This window comes from Arachis stenosperma, chromosome 5, assembly GCF_014773155.1.
Source record: "Arachis stenosperma cultivar V10309 chromosome 5, arast.V10309.gnm1.PFL2, whole genome shotgun sequence".
Classification (NCBI taxonomy): Eukaryota; Viridiplantae; Streptophyta; class Magnoliopsida; order Fabales; family Fabaceae; genus Arachis; species Arachis stenosperma.
Window position 1 is genome coordinate 126,189,593 of NC_080381.1, and position 12,965 is coordinate 126,202,557.

General features: G+C 35.2%; 1 protein-coding gene across 1 annotated transcript; it reads left to right on the top strand.

Moving 5' to 3' along the window:
• Positions 1-7,626: 7,626 nt before the first annotated feature.
• LOC130979614 (purple acid phosphatase 17-like) lies at positions 7,627-10,910 on the top strand. Its single transcript, XM_057903090.1, has 7 exons — positions 7,627-8,092; positions 8,736-8,892; positions 8,988-9,095; positions 9,601-9,725; positions 9,866-9,994; positions 10,088-10,155; positions 10,272-10,910. The coding sequence occupies exons 1-7, from the start codon at positions 7,907-7,909 to the stop codon at positions 10,480-10,482; spliced, it is 984 nt and encodes a 327-aa protein (XP_057759073.1). The 5' UTR covers positions 7,627-7,906; the 3' UTR covers positions 10,483-10,910.
• The last annotated feature ends 2,055 nt before the right edge of the window (positions 10,911-12,965 follow it).

The window sequence follows — 12,965 nt, forward strand, 5'->3', positions numbered from 1 at the left end:
GGTGATACCTTTCCTGTAATCATAAGCTCTACCTTAGAGCCACAGGAAGAGGAAGCACTAATTCAAGTGCTAAGGACACACAAGACAGCTCTTGGGTGGTCCATCAGTGATCTTAAGGGCATTAGCCTAGCTAGATGCATGCACAAGATCCTACTGGAGGGTGACGCCAAGCCAGTGGTTCAACCACAAAGGCGGCTGAATCCAGCCATGAAGGAAGTGGTGCAGAAAGAGGTCACTAAGTTACTAGAGGCTGGGATTATTTATCCTATTTCTGACAGCCCCTGGGTGAGCCCTGTCCAAGTCGTCCCTAAGAAAGGTGGCATGACAGTGGTTCATAATGAAAAGAATGAACTGGTTCCTACAAGAACAGTTACTGGGTGGCGTATGTGTATTGACTACAGAAGGCTCAATACAGCTACCAGAAAGGATCATTTTCCTTTACCATTCAAAGACCAGATGCTAGAAAGACTAGCAGGTCATGAATACTACTGCTTCTTGGATGGATATTCAGGTTATAATCAAATTGCAGTAGATCCCCAGGATCAGGAGAAAACGGCATTCACATGCCCATCTGGAGTATTTGCATACAGAAGGATGCCATTTGGCCTGTGTAATGCACCTGCAACCTTTCAGAGGTGCATGCTCTCAATTTTCTCTGATATGGTGGAAAAATTTCTGGAAGTCTTCATGGATGACTTTTCAGTGTTTGGAGACTCATTCAGTTCCTGCCTTAACCATTTAGCACTTGTTCTAAAGAGATGCCAAGAGACTAACCTGGTTTTAAACTGGGAGAAGTGTCACTTTATGGTGACTGAAGAAATTGTCCTTGGGCACAAAATCTCGAACAAGGGGATAGAGGTGGATCAAGCTAAGGTAGAGGTAATTGAAAAACTACCACCACCTGTCAATGTTAAGGTAATCAGAAGCTTTCTGGGGCAAGCAGGATTCTACAGGAGGTTTATAAAGGATTTTTCAAAAATTGCCAAACCTCTGAGCAACCTGCTAGTTGCTGACACGCCATTTATCTTTGATAAAGAGTGTCTGCAAGCATTTGAGACTCTGAAAGCTAAATTGGTTACAGCACCAATCATCTCTACACCAGACTGGACATTACCATTTGAATTAATGTGTGATGCCAGTGACCATGCCATTGGTGCAGTGTTGGGACAAAGGCATGACAAGCTTCTGCACATCATTTACTATGCCAGCCGTGTTTTAAATGACGCACAAAAGAATTACACAACCACAGAAAAAGAGCTACTTGCAGTGGTTTACGCCATTGACAAATTCAGATCCTATTTAGTAGGATCAAAAGTGATTGTGTATACAGATCATGCTGCTCTTAAATATCTACTCACAAAGCAGGATTCAAAACCCAGACTTATAAGATGGGTACTGCTTCTGCAAGAGTTTGATATAGAAATAAGAGACAGAAAAGGAACAGAGAACCAAGTAGCAGATCACCTGTCCCGAATAGAACCAGTGGAAGGGGCGTCCCTCCCTCTCACTGAGATCTCTGAAACCTTTCCGGATGAGCAACTCTTTACCATCCAGGAAGTGCCATGGTTTGCAGATATTGCAAACTACAAGGCAGTGAGATTCATACCCAAAGAGTACAGTAGGCTGCAATCAAAGAAATTGATCACAGATGCAAAGTACTACCTTTGGGATGAACCATATCTCTTCAAGAGATGTGCAGACGGAGTAATCCGTAGATGTGTGCCTAAGGAAGAAGCGCAGAAGATTCTATGGCACTGCCATGGATCACAGTATGGAGGACATTTTGGAAGTAAGCGAACAGCCACAAGAGTCCTCCAATGTGGCTTCTACTGGCCTACTCTCTATAAAGATTCCCGAGCATTTGTACTTAATTGTGATAGTTGCCAAAGATCTGGTAATCTGCCTCACAGTTATGCCATGCCTCAACAAGGGATCTTGGAGATTGAGTTGTTTGATGTATGGAGTTTTGACTTTATGGGACCTTTCCTACCATCATACTCAAACACTTATATTCTGGTGGCAGTGGATTATGTATCCAAATGGGTGGAAGCTATTGCAACACCCACCAATGACACTAAAACAGTGCTAAAATTCCTCCAGAAACACATCTTCAGCAGATTTGGTATCCCTAGAGTATTAATCAGTGATGGGGGCACTCATTTCTGCAATAAATAGCTTTACTCTGCTCTGGTTCGTTATGGAGTTAGCCACAGGGTAGCTACTCCATATCACCCACAAACTAATGGGCAAGCTGAAGTCTCAAATAGAGAACTCAAAAGAATCCTGGAACGGACTGTAATTAACCGTAGAAGGGATTGGACAAGAAGCTTGGATGATGCTCTGTGGGCATACAGAACAGCATTCAAAACCCCTATAGGGACCTCTCCATACCAGCTTGTGTATGGAAAGGCATGTCACTTACCAGTGGAACTGGAACACAAGGCCTACTGGACAACCAGATTCCTAAACCTTGATGCCAAGTTAGCTGGAGAAAAACGATTGCTCCAGCTAAATGAGCTAGAGGAATTTAGACTCAATGCTTTCGAGAATGCAAAGATATACAAAGAGAAAGCGAAAAGATGGCATGATAAGAAATTGTCATCCAGAGTCTTTGAGCCGGGGCAGAAAGTTCTGCTATTTAATTCTAGGCTCAAATTATTTCCCGGGAAATTAAAATCCCGGTGGAGAGGTCCATATGTAATTACAAGTGTATCACCATATGGATACGTAGAGCTTCAGGATAATGACTCTAACAAAAAGTTCATTGTTAATGGACAGAGAATTAAACATTATCTTGAAAGTAACTTCGAGCAAGAATGCTCAAAACTGAGACTTGATTAGAGCTCAGTGGTAGTCCAGCTAAAGACAATAAAGAAGCGCTTGCTGGGAGGCAACCCAGCCATTTACAAAGTTTATCTACTAATTAAATAAATTTCTTTTTTTTACAGGTATGTGTCCAAGTATCTTCAAAGGGTAAAAATAGCAATTGATTAAATTCACAGAGTTACAGGGGAATTTGGAAGTTCACTGGCGAAAAAAAAAAAAGCCGGTAAGAAACATTTTGGGTGTTGAACGCCCAAAAGAAGCACCCACTGGGCGTTCAACGCCAGTAAGGGTAGCCATCTGGGCGTTAAACGCCAGAAAGAAGCACCTTCTGGGCGTTTAACGCCAGATTGACAGCATCCTGGGCGTTCAGAAAAACGCCCAGTGACAAAGGACTTCCTGGCGTTCAACGCCAGAAAGATGCATCTGCTGGGCGTTGAACGCCCAGGAGAAGCAACATTTGGGCGTTAAACGCCCAAAACATGCAGCGTTTGGGCGTTTAACGCCAGAATGGTGGGGAGGAGGTAAAATTTGTTTTTTTTCACAAATTTTCTAATTTTTATGTTTCAATTCATGATTTCTTGCATAAACATGTTTCAATTCCAAAAAAATTTTAATCCTAATTTCTAAAAACCCTAATTTCTAAAATCCCTTTTTCAAAAATATCAAATGTATCTTAATTCATAAACACAAATCTTTTTCCAATCCAATTCTTTTTCAAATCTTTTTAATTTCTTCTCATATCTTTTTCAACTCATCTTATCTTTTTTTTTTTCGAAACTGCCTCTCATTCTATTCCTCTCTTTTCCTTTCTTTTGCTTGAGGACAAGCAAACCTCTAAGTTTGGTGTGATTTGCCATGATCACTGAGCTAAAACTCATTAAGATCATGGCACCTAAGGGAACAGGAAGAGCAAGGATGTGAACTTAAGGGAGCTGAAGCGTCAGAAATTAATTCTTGAAGGCACCCCACAGACTAGAGGAACATCCACTTCCCAAAATACAGGTTGTTAAGTTCTAATTCTAGCTTTAACTCTGTGATAGTATTATTATAGGATTTTACCTTAGAAGTTATATAGGAGTAGTAGTAATTAACATATCTATTTTGGCTTTATTTCCAATTAAGTTATAAATTATTTTTCTCATCATCATCAAACATGAATAAAATAGTAGATTCGTAGAATAAAGAGGCAATTTAATTTTTTCGAGTTCTTAATAAGGAAAATTCTAATTATTTATATGTGGTGGCAATACTTTTTGTCTTCTGAATGAATGCTTGAACGGTGCATATTTTTGATATTGAATTTTATGAATGTTAAAATTGTTGGCTCCTGAAAGAATGATGAACAAGAGAAATGTTATTGATGATATGAAAAATCATGAAATTGATTCTTGAAGCAAGAAAAAGCAGTGAAAAAAAAATTTGCGAAAAAAATTAGAAAGAAAAAGAAAAAGCAAGCAGAAAAAGCCAATAGCCCTTAAAAACAAAAGGCAAGGGTAAAAAGGATCCAAGGCTTTGAGCATCAATGGATAGGAGGGCCCAAGGAAATAAAATCCAGGCCTAAGCGGCTAAATCAAGCTGTCCCTAACCATGTGCTTGTGTCATGAAGGTCCAAGTGAAAAGCTTGAGACTGAATGGTTAAAGTCGTGATCCAAAGCAAAAAGAGTGTGCTCAAGAGCTCTGGACACCTCTAACTGGGGACTCTAGCAAAGCTGAGTCACAATCTGAAAAGGTTCACCCAGTCATGTGTCTGTGGCATTTATGTATCCGGTGGTAATACTGGAAAACAAAGTGCTTAGGGCCACGGCCAAGACTCATAAAGTAGCTGTGTTCAAGAATCAACATACTAAACTAGGAGAATCAATAATACTATCTGGATTCTGAGTTCCTATGGATGCCAACCATTCTGAATTTCAAAGGATAAAGTGAGATGCCAAAACTGTTCAGAAGCAAAAAGCTACTAGTCCCGCTCATCTAATTAGAATTTGAGCTTCACTTGAAACTCTGAGATATTATTGTTTCTTAATTTCTTTTCATCCTATTTTATTTATCTAGATGCTTGAGGACAAGCAACAGTTTAAGTTTGGTGTTGTGATGAGCGGATATTTTATACGCTTTTTGGGGGTAATTTCATGTAGATTTTAGCATGTTTTAATTAGTTTTTAGTTAAATATTATTAGTTTTTAGGCAAAAATCATATTTTTGGACTTTACTATGAGTTTGTGTGTTTTTCTGTGATTTCAGGTATTTTCTGGCTGAAATTGAGGGAGCTGAGCAAAAATCTGAGTTAGGCTGAAAAAGGACTGCTGATGCTGTTGGATTCTGACCTCCCTGCACTCGAAATAGATTTTATGGAGCTACAGGAGTTCAATTGGCGCTCTCTCAATAACGTTAGAAAGTAGACATCCAGGGCTTTCCAGCAATATATAATAGTCCATACTTTGCGCGAAGATAGACGACGTAACTTGGCGTTGAACGCCAAGTACATGCTGCTGTCTGGAGTTAAACGCCAGAAACACGTCATGATCCGGAGTTGAACGCCCAAAACACGTTATAACTTGGAGTTTAACTCCAAGAAAGGCCTTAATTCGTGGATAGCTCTAGTCCCAGCCCCAGCACACACCAAGTGGGCCCCAGAAGTGGATTTCTGCACCAATTATCTTAGTTTACTCATATTCTGTAAACCTAGGTTACTAGTTTACTATTTAAACAACTTTTAGAGAATTATTTTGTACCTCATGACATTTTCAGATCTGAATTACATACTTTTTGACGGCATGAGTCTCTAAACTCCATTGTTGGGGGTGAGGAGCTCTGCAGCGTCTCGATGATTTAATACAATTCCTTTGTTTTCCATTCAAACACGCTTGTTCTTATCTAAGATGTTCATTCGCGCTTAATTATGGAGAAGGTGATGATCCGTGACACTCATCACCTTCCTCAATCCATGAACGTGTGCCTGACAACCACCTCCGTTCTACATCGGATTGAATGAGTATCTCTTAGATTCCTTAATCAGAATCTTCGTGGTATAAGCCGGATTGATGGCGGCATTCATGAGAATCCGGAAAGTCTAAACCTTGTCTGTGGTATTCCGAGTAGGATTCTGGGATTGAATGACTGTGACGAGCTTCAAACTCCTGAAGGCTGGGCGTTGGTGACAGACGCAAAAGAATCAATGGATTCTATTCCAACCTGATTGAGAACCGACAGATGATTAGCCGTGCTGTGACAGAGCATAGGAACGTTTTCACTGAGAGGATGGGAGGTAGCCATTGACAACGGTGACACCCTACATAGAGCTTGCCATGGAAGGAACCTTGCGTGTGTTGAAGGATTTCAAGGAAGAGTTGAAGTTCAGAGGACAAAGCATCTCCAAAACTCCAACATATTTCTTATTACTGCACAACAAGTAACGCTATTATTCTCTTTTATTTCTCCAATCTAATAATTCCAACTGATAATTTTGATTAATATCCTGACTAAGAATAATAAAATAAACATCGCTTGCTTCAAACCAATAATCTCCGTGGGATCGACCCTTACTCACGTAAGGTATTACTTGGACGACCCAGTGCACTTGCTGGTTAGTTGTGCGAATTGCCAAAGAGTTAGATTGCAATTTCGTGCACTAGTCCCCTATTAGAGTTTTCAAAGACTATTTTGTCCTCCGTTAGAGTTAATTATTAAGGACCAATTGAGTAATTAATTTTAGTTAGAAACTAAAGTATCTGGTCCAAAATTTTTTAAGAACCAAAATCGATAAATACTCTAAATTTATTAGATTTTTTATAGTGATAGTAGTTTATTAGATCAAATATTTTGTTGATATATAATATTTGAATTGAAATTTATTTTTAACTATTGAAAGATTAGCTAAAGAAACTAAACCTCCTGGAAACCTAAAACATATAGCTTAAATTTAATGCATTTTATACGATCATTTTATTATATATGTTTTTTGGATAATTATTTATATAATTATAAAAAATAATTATTTTTAATAACATAATGTAATATAATTAAATATATATCTAAAATTATTTTATTAATCTTTATAATTTTAACAAATTTATAATTAAATTTTTATATATTTTTTTAATTAAAATTGAATTAAAAACTATAAAAATTTTAGAGACCTAATTGAAAATAAAAAAAATTGTAGGAATTTAATTAAAAAAATAGTATAAAAATCTAATTACACCTTTTAAAAATTTATAAGTGAGAACTAATAGAATAATTAAACCAATTAAAATCAATGAACAATACAATTTTTTAAAAAAAAGAAAACAAAATCAACAATGATTATTATATATAAATATGCGAATATGTTATTGGATATTCGTTGGAATATCCATTTGCAAAGAGTTATGCTGGGCATATTCCCTCAGATATACCAACTATGCCTCCCAATTCGCAAACCCATGTTATTTTCCTGATCAACCGCACCACTTGTTTGGTTTTTGCAGTTGCCATTAAAAGTGAAAACAATAAATAATATTTCAACTATGTATTTATGTATAAAAATATCTATAATTTAACTCATTTTTAATATATATTTTATATTTTAATATATATTCTATACTAGTAATTGATTTTGACATACAGCTATCATGCATCACATACACATAACACATTATTGAATATGAATGACACATCACTCTTTGCTTTTGTATTGGTTCTCACTTCTAAGAAGACCAATATCTCATTGTCAATGTCACTAAATTTAACAAGATGTGATGTGAGTAGTAGTATATTACAAGTTTCTCTCAAGTTGATTCTAATGTCAATTGCCAAATATAGTAAACATTAAAATATTACTAAGATATGCTCCTTGAAAATTGAGTTGGAATTAACTGTTAATAGAAAAATTCCAGTGGCTTACAATTGCTGTCCCTTTCACAGTTTCACAAGATCTAACATTAATTTGTGTTACTTAGTACCTTCATTATTAATATTCTTCTAAGGGGATTACGTTGAGGATTGGTTATATATATAAATGTAGGAAAACACCAACCGTTTTTCAAAAACAGAGTGATCTTTCCTCTTTGGTTTTGCATTTGTTTCAAGACTCACAATAACCATGTCTAAATCTTTTCTTCTCTTCACGATTATTGTTGTTATTAGCTTTGGTTTGTGGGTTCTTTATGCATCTGCAGAGCTTCAGAGATTTACACAACCATGTAAAAGTGATGGTTCTCTTAATTTTTTGGTGGTTGGTGATTGGGGAAGAAGAGGTGAATATAACCAATCTGAAGTTGCTTACCAGGTTTGCCATTATTTCACTCTTTCTTTCTCTCGTTCCTATCTATTATGATTTATCATAAACTATTTGAATTTCCGGATAATTTAATTACGAAAATTAAAATGATAAATGTACTCGTCCTGAGGAATCCAAATTTCTTGATGTTATGTTCTTCACATCATTGCAGATTCTTAGAACATTGTTATTTTGCAGAAAACAATTCGGCATGCACCATTTTCTTAAGAGAAATTTCTTATTATAGAATAATAATTTTTTTGGTGGCAAGATTAATCTTTAATAGAGCATCTCTAATATTACCTTTCATTTCATTTTGGATCCAACAAAATACTATCAACATTTGTGGAATCATATATCATAACTAATAATTTGAGATCAAGTTTGTAATTTATCACTCTAATATGTGGTTTCAATTGATTTTGAATTTAAAAAACTGAACAAAAATACTTATACAAAATAGCAAAATTTAATTAGTTTTCTGTCAAAATGATACTGTCTATAAATTGAGACTAGTTTCATTTCAATTTTTATTTTAAAACAGTTTATTTTCTGTAGCTATTAGAAGTGATATTCCAAAAATACTCCATTAAAGTTGTATATGAGCAAATTATAATTATAGCTAAGAAAGGAAAGTTGGTTGTCTTTGTAGATGGGGGAAATAGGAGAGAAGCTTGACATTGATTTTGTGATTTCAACTGGAGACAATTTCTATGACAATGGCCTAACTAGTGATCATGATCCATTCTTTGAGGAATCATTCACCAAAATCTACACTGCTAAGAGCCTACAAAAACAGTGGTACGCTGGTAAGTTCAAGTTACTGATTATGAGATTAGAGTTTTATCATGCTATTGACCTTAGATATGATGATTGATTAATCAAATCATAAATTGGCTTGCAGTGTTGGGAAACCATGACTATAGGGGGGATGCTGAGGCCCAGTTGAGCCCTTTCCTTAAGGAAATTGATTGCAGATGGCTTTGCCTAAGGTCATTTATTGTAGATGCAGGTATTTTTTGTTATCCTCTATTTATCTGTCAAAGCCTTTTAACACACTGACATTCAATTGGATGTCGTCAGTCGCATGGAGAGAAATAGCTTTTATCCAGAGTAAATGCTCTTTTCGGTTCTTTACTATTTATTTAAAGAAAGTAAAGAACAAAGCAGCTTTTCACAATTCGAAAATTCCTAATCAGAGCCTTCAACCATTCAAGTAATTATGTAAACGGTGACCTGTTGAGGTGTTGGGACTGCTTAGACTAATAACAGAGACGGTTTAGACTAGTTATTAGAATGGTTGGGGACCAGTTAGGAATTTTCGAATTGTGAATGACAAATTTGTTTGAACTTTGTCCTTTGGACAAATGATCAGAAACGAAAAGGATATCTATACGAATGAATGTTGCTATGCCACTGCATATGAATCAAACATTTTACCTCTTTAATAGATATGCATCAAAATGTATATAAAATTCAATTTGAAGTAGTTTTGTGTTTTTTCTTCATTTTTGTAGAGCTGGTTGAGATGTTCTTTGTGGACACAACTCCTTTTGTTCAAGAGTACTACACTGAAACAGAACACACATATGATTGGAGTGGAATTAACCCACCAAAATCTTATGTTAGCAACTTACTCAAGGTATGAAAAGATTCCTTTTCCATATATATACACTTGTGCAATTGTGAAAAAGAAGCCTGCCTTTTCAATCAACATGAATAGATGCTAGTTTCAATATCAGTAAAGTGTTGCTATTTTATTTATGGATTATTGAATTCCAGAATGTAGAATTGGCATTGAAGGAATCAAGTGCAAAATGGAAGATTGTTATTGGACACCATGCAATCAGAAGTATTGGACATCATGGTGATACTCAAGAACTTATAGACCAACTTCTCCCAATTCTTCAGGTAAAATAGAATTTAAAAATGCAAATATTCTTGAAGTACCTCTCTTTTTATCTTCTTATGCCAAATCCTAATGGCTTTGCTATCAAATTTCAGGCAAATAATGTTGATTTTTACATGAATGGACATGACCATTGTCTTGAACACATTAGTGACACGAAGAGGTAAAAAAGAAAAACAACCAAAGCATACAAAGTTACATACAAGTTTAACTTTTTTTATTTACATTGAAACTCTTTTATGCTAATATCCAATTTTAACTTCCTTTTTTTAAATGCAGCCCAATTCAGTTTCTGACTAGTGGGGCGGGGTCAAAAACATATAGAGGAGATATTCAAGAAAAAGGAGAAGGCCTAAAATTCTACTATGATGGACAAGGTTTCATGTCTGTGCAATTGACTCCGTCTGATGCAAAAATTGAGTTCTATGATGTTGATGGAAATGTTCTTCACACAGTTACTTCATCAAAGCAGCTTTATTCTTCCTTCTGAAGTTTTTGTATGTATACTAGATTGATAGATAAGGTAGACATTCGCTAAGGTCTAGGAGAATTAGAATTAGTACTTTGCATTTTCAAATTGTGTCACCAATTTTTTTTAGTTGAGGAATAAAATATATTGGAAAATTCTATGGTGCTGATCAAGGATGTCAGCATAAGATGTTGTCCAGACATCTCATCGTTAAAGCAAGATACGTGGAAATTGCGTGTGGTATGGGATTTGCCTTGATTGTCATGGCATGTTGTTGTTGTCGTGTTTTCCATTTCGTGGGAGAGTTTAATTAGCGAAAATGATGTGGTTAACGTAGTTGGATTATTGGGCTGGGCCGTTTGTGGGCCAGCAAATTTTTGTTAATATAAGGGAATTTGTGCTAACATGCAAGGTTGTTAAAGAAAACTTATAAAGTTGTTAAATTCTCAATTATCAATCTTTATGAATAGTGAACCGGATTTGTTAATGACTTTCCATCGATATGTACTGTGTAGAAATTTACGGTATTTTTTGGATTGGTAGGTCAAAGATTAATTTAACATGGATCAAAATTTTAAGGGTTTATCTTTAGCCAATGTAAATAGACAAATTCAAGTTGGTTAACTAATTCGCATGATCAATTAGCTCTTTTGACCATGTGATGATTTTTTGCATTTTTGTAGAATAACTGAATTAGATCATAGATTTTTCGTAGCTTTTATTCTGATGAAACTAATATCTTTTGAATGTGGATTGTAGATTTATAATATTTTTGTAGCATGCTAAGAAAAAGGAAGTGATAGTTGTGTAAAAATAAAACTTTTAGAAAAACAGTTAATAATAATAATAATAATAATAATAATAATAATAATAATAATAATAATAATAATAATTTTAAAATTTTTCTTTTTTTTCTTTGTCATGAGACTTTTTTTTTTATTTCTTTATTTCCAAGTTCAGGGTCTTTTATTTGTTTTTCTCCAGCGTAAAATTGCAAGGCCAGTATCAAATCCAACCTATCATCCAAGCTCGTCACATTCTGGCCCACACAGCTGGTATAGAATTTAAAGTCCACAAACTAACCGGCAAGTGCACCGAGTCGTACCAAGTAATACCTCAAGTAAGTAAGGGTCAATCACACGAGGATTGATGGACAAGCAACAATGGTTGAGTGATTCACGCACTTAGTCAGACAAGCAAAAAATGGTATTTGGGTTTCAATTTGAATTAAACAGTAAATTCAGAGAATTAATAAAAGCAAGCAGTAAATTGGTGTGAAGAATATATGAGTAAAACAGTTAAGATTTCAGAGATGTTTATCTTTTGGATTAACTTTTTTTACCAACTATTTTAATCATGCAAGATTCAATTTATGGCAAACTCTAATTGACTAAACCCTAATTCTTTAGACCTTTTTAATCTCCTCTAACCTTCATCAATCGCCAATTCCTTGGTCACTTGATTCCGATTAGAGGGTTAAGTTCAAAACTAGTTTATGTGCCACAAAAATCCTAATTATCTAAATATAAGAGGATTATATGTCACGTATTCCGTTAAGTCCAGATAATTATAAATTTAGGAGAAATTGTTTTCAAGCTGTTGTTCAAGTAAATTGCTTTTCCAAGGTTTACAAGAACTCAATTAGAATAAGTGTCACACTTCCATTCCACCAAGATTCATAAGATGAAGAACGAAAACAAATTCTTGAAATTGAAATCAAAACAGTAATTAAAATAGGAGAGTAATAGTATCAATCTATACAATAAACAAAAATCCTAACCTTAACAGTAGAGGTTTAGTTGCTCATGACTTAGAGAGAAAACTAGGGTTTGAAAAACTATCAAGTGCAGAATGAAGTAAGAGAGAAGAGAGGCTAAAAGGCTGAATTTTTTTTTTATATCTAATTTTAATTAATGTAAAATATATTTTATAAAACTAAATAATATATTTTTCTATTTATAAATAAAATAAAATTTAATCGAAATTAAATAAAATCTTCGAGCATAATAATTGATGGATGCGGGGACCACTCCTTTTCCTTGGATTGGTGCCTATCTTCAAGAAATTGAAATTAGGCTTGGCCTTGGCAGCATGTCCTGGAGTGCGTTGAGTGATCTTCATGCCTAACTTCAGAAAATTGAAGTTGGGCGTGGCCTTGGCAGCACGCTTTAGCGTGTAAGTGCTTCATCTAGCGCCTAACTTGGAAAAAGCCAAGTTAGGCGCCAATATGGCCGTACAGGTTGAAGAAGAAGTATATACTATTATATATTGTTGGAAAACTCTAGAAGTTAGCTTTTCAATGCCACTAAAATCATGTCAATTGGATCTATGTAGCTTAAGTTATAACTGTTAGAGTGTAGAAAGGTCAGGGTTGATAGTATCATCCACTTTCTTCCTCTTCTTCTATAAAACTCCGTCAAATCCATTCGAATGCTACTTGAAATAAACAAAATTGCACACAACTCGAAGTAGCATTCATAGTGGCTAAAAAGTATTTAAATCTT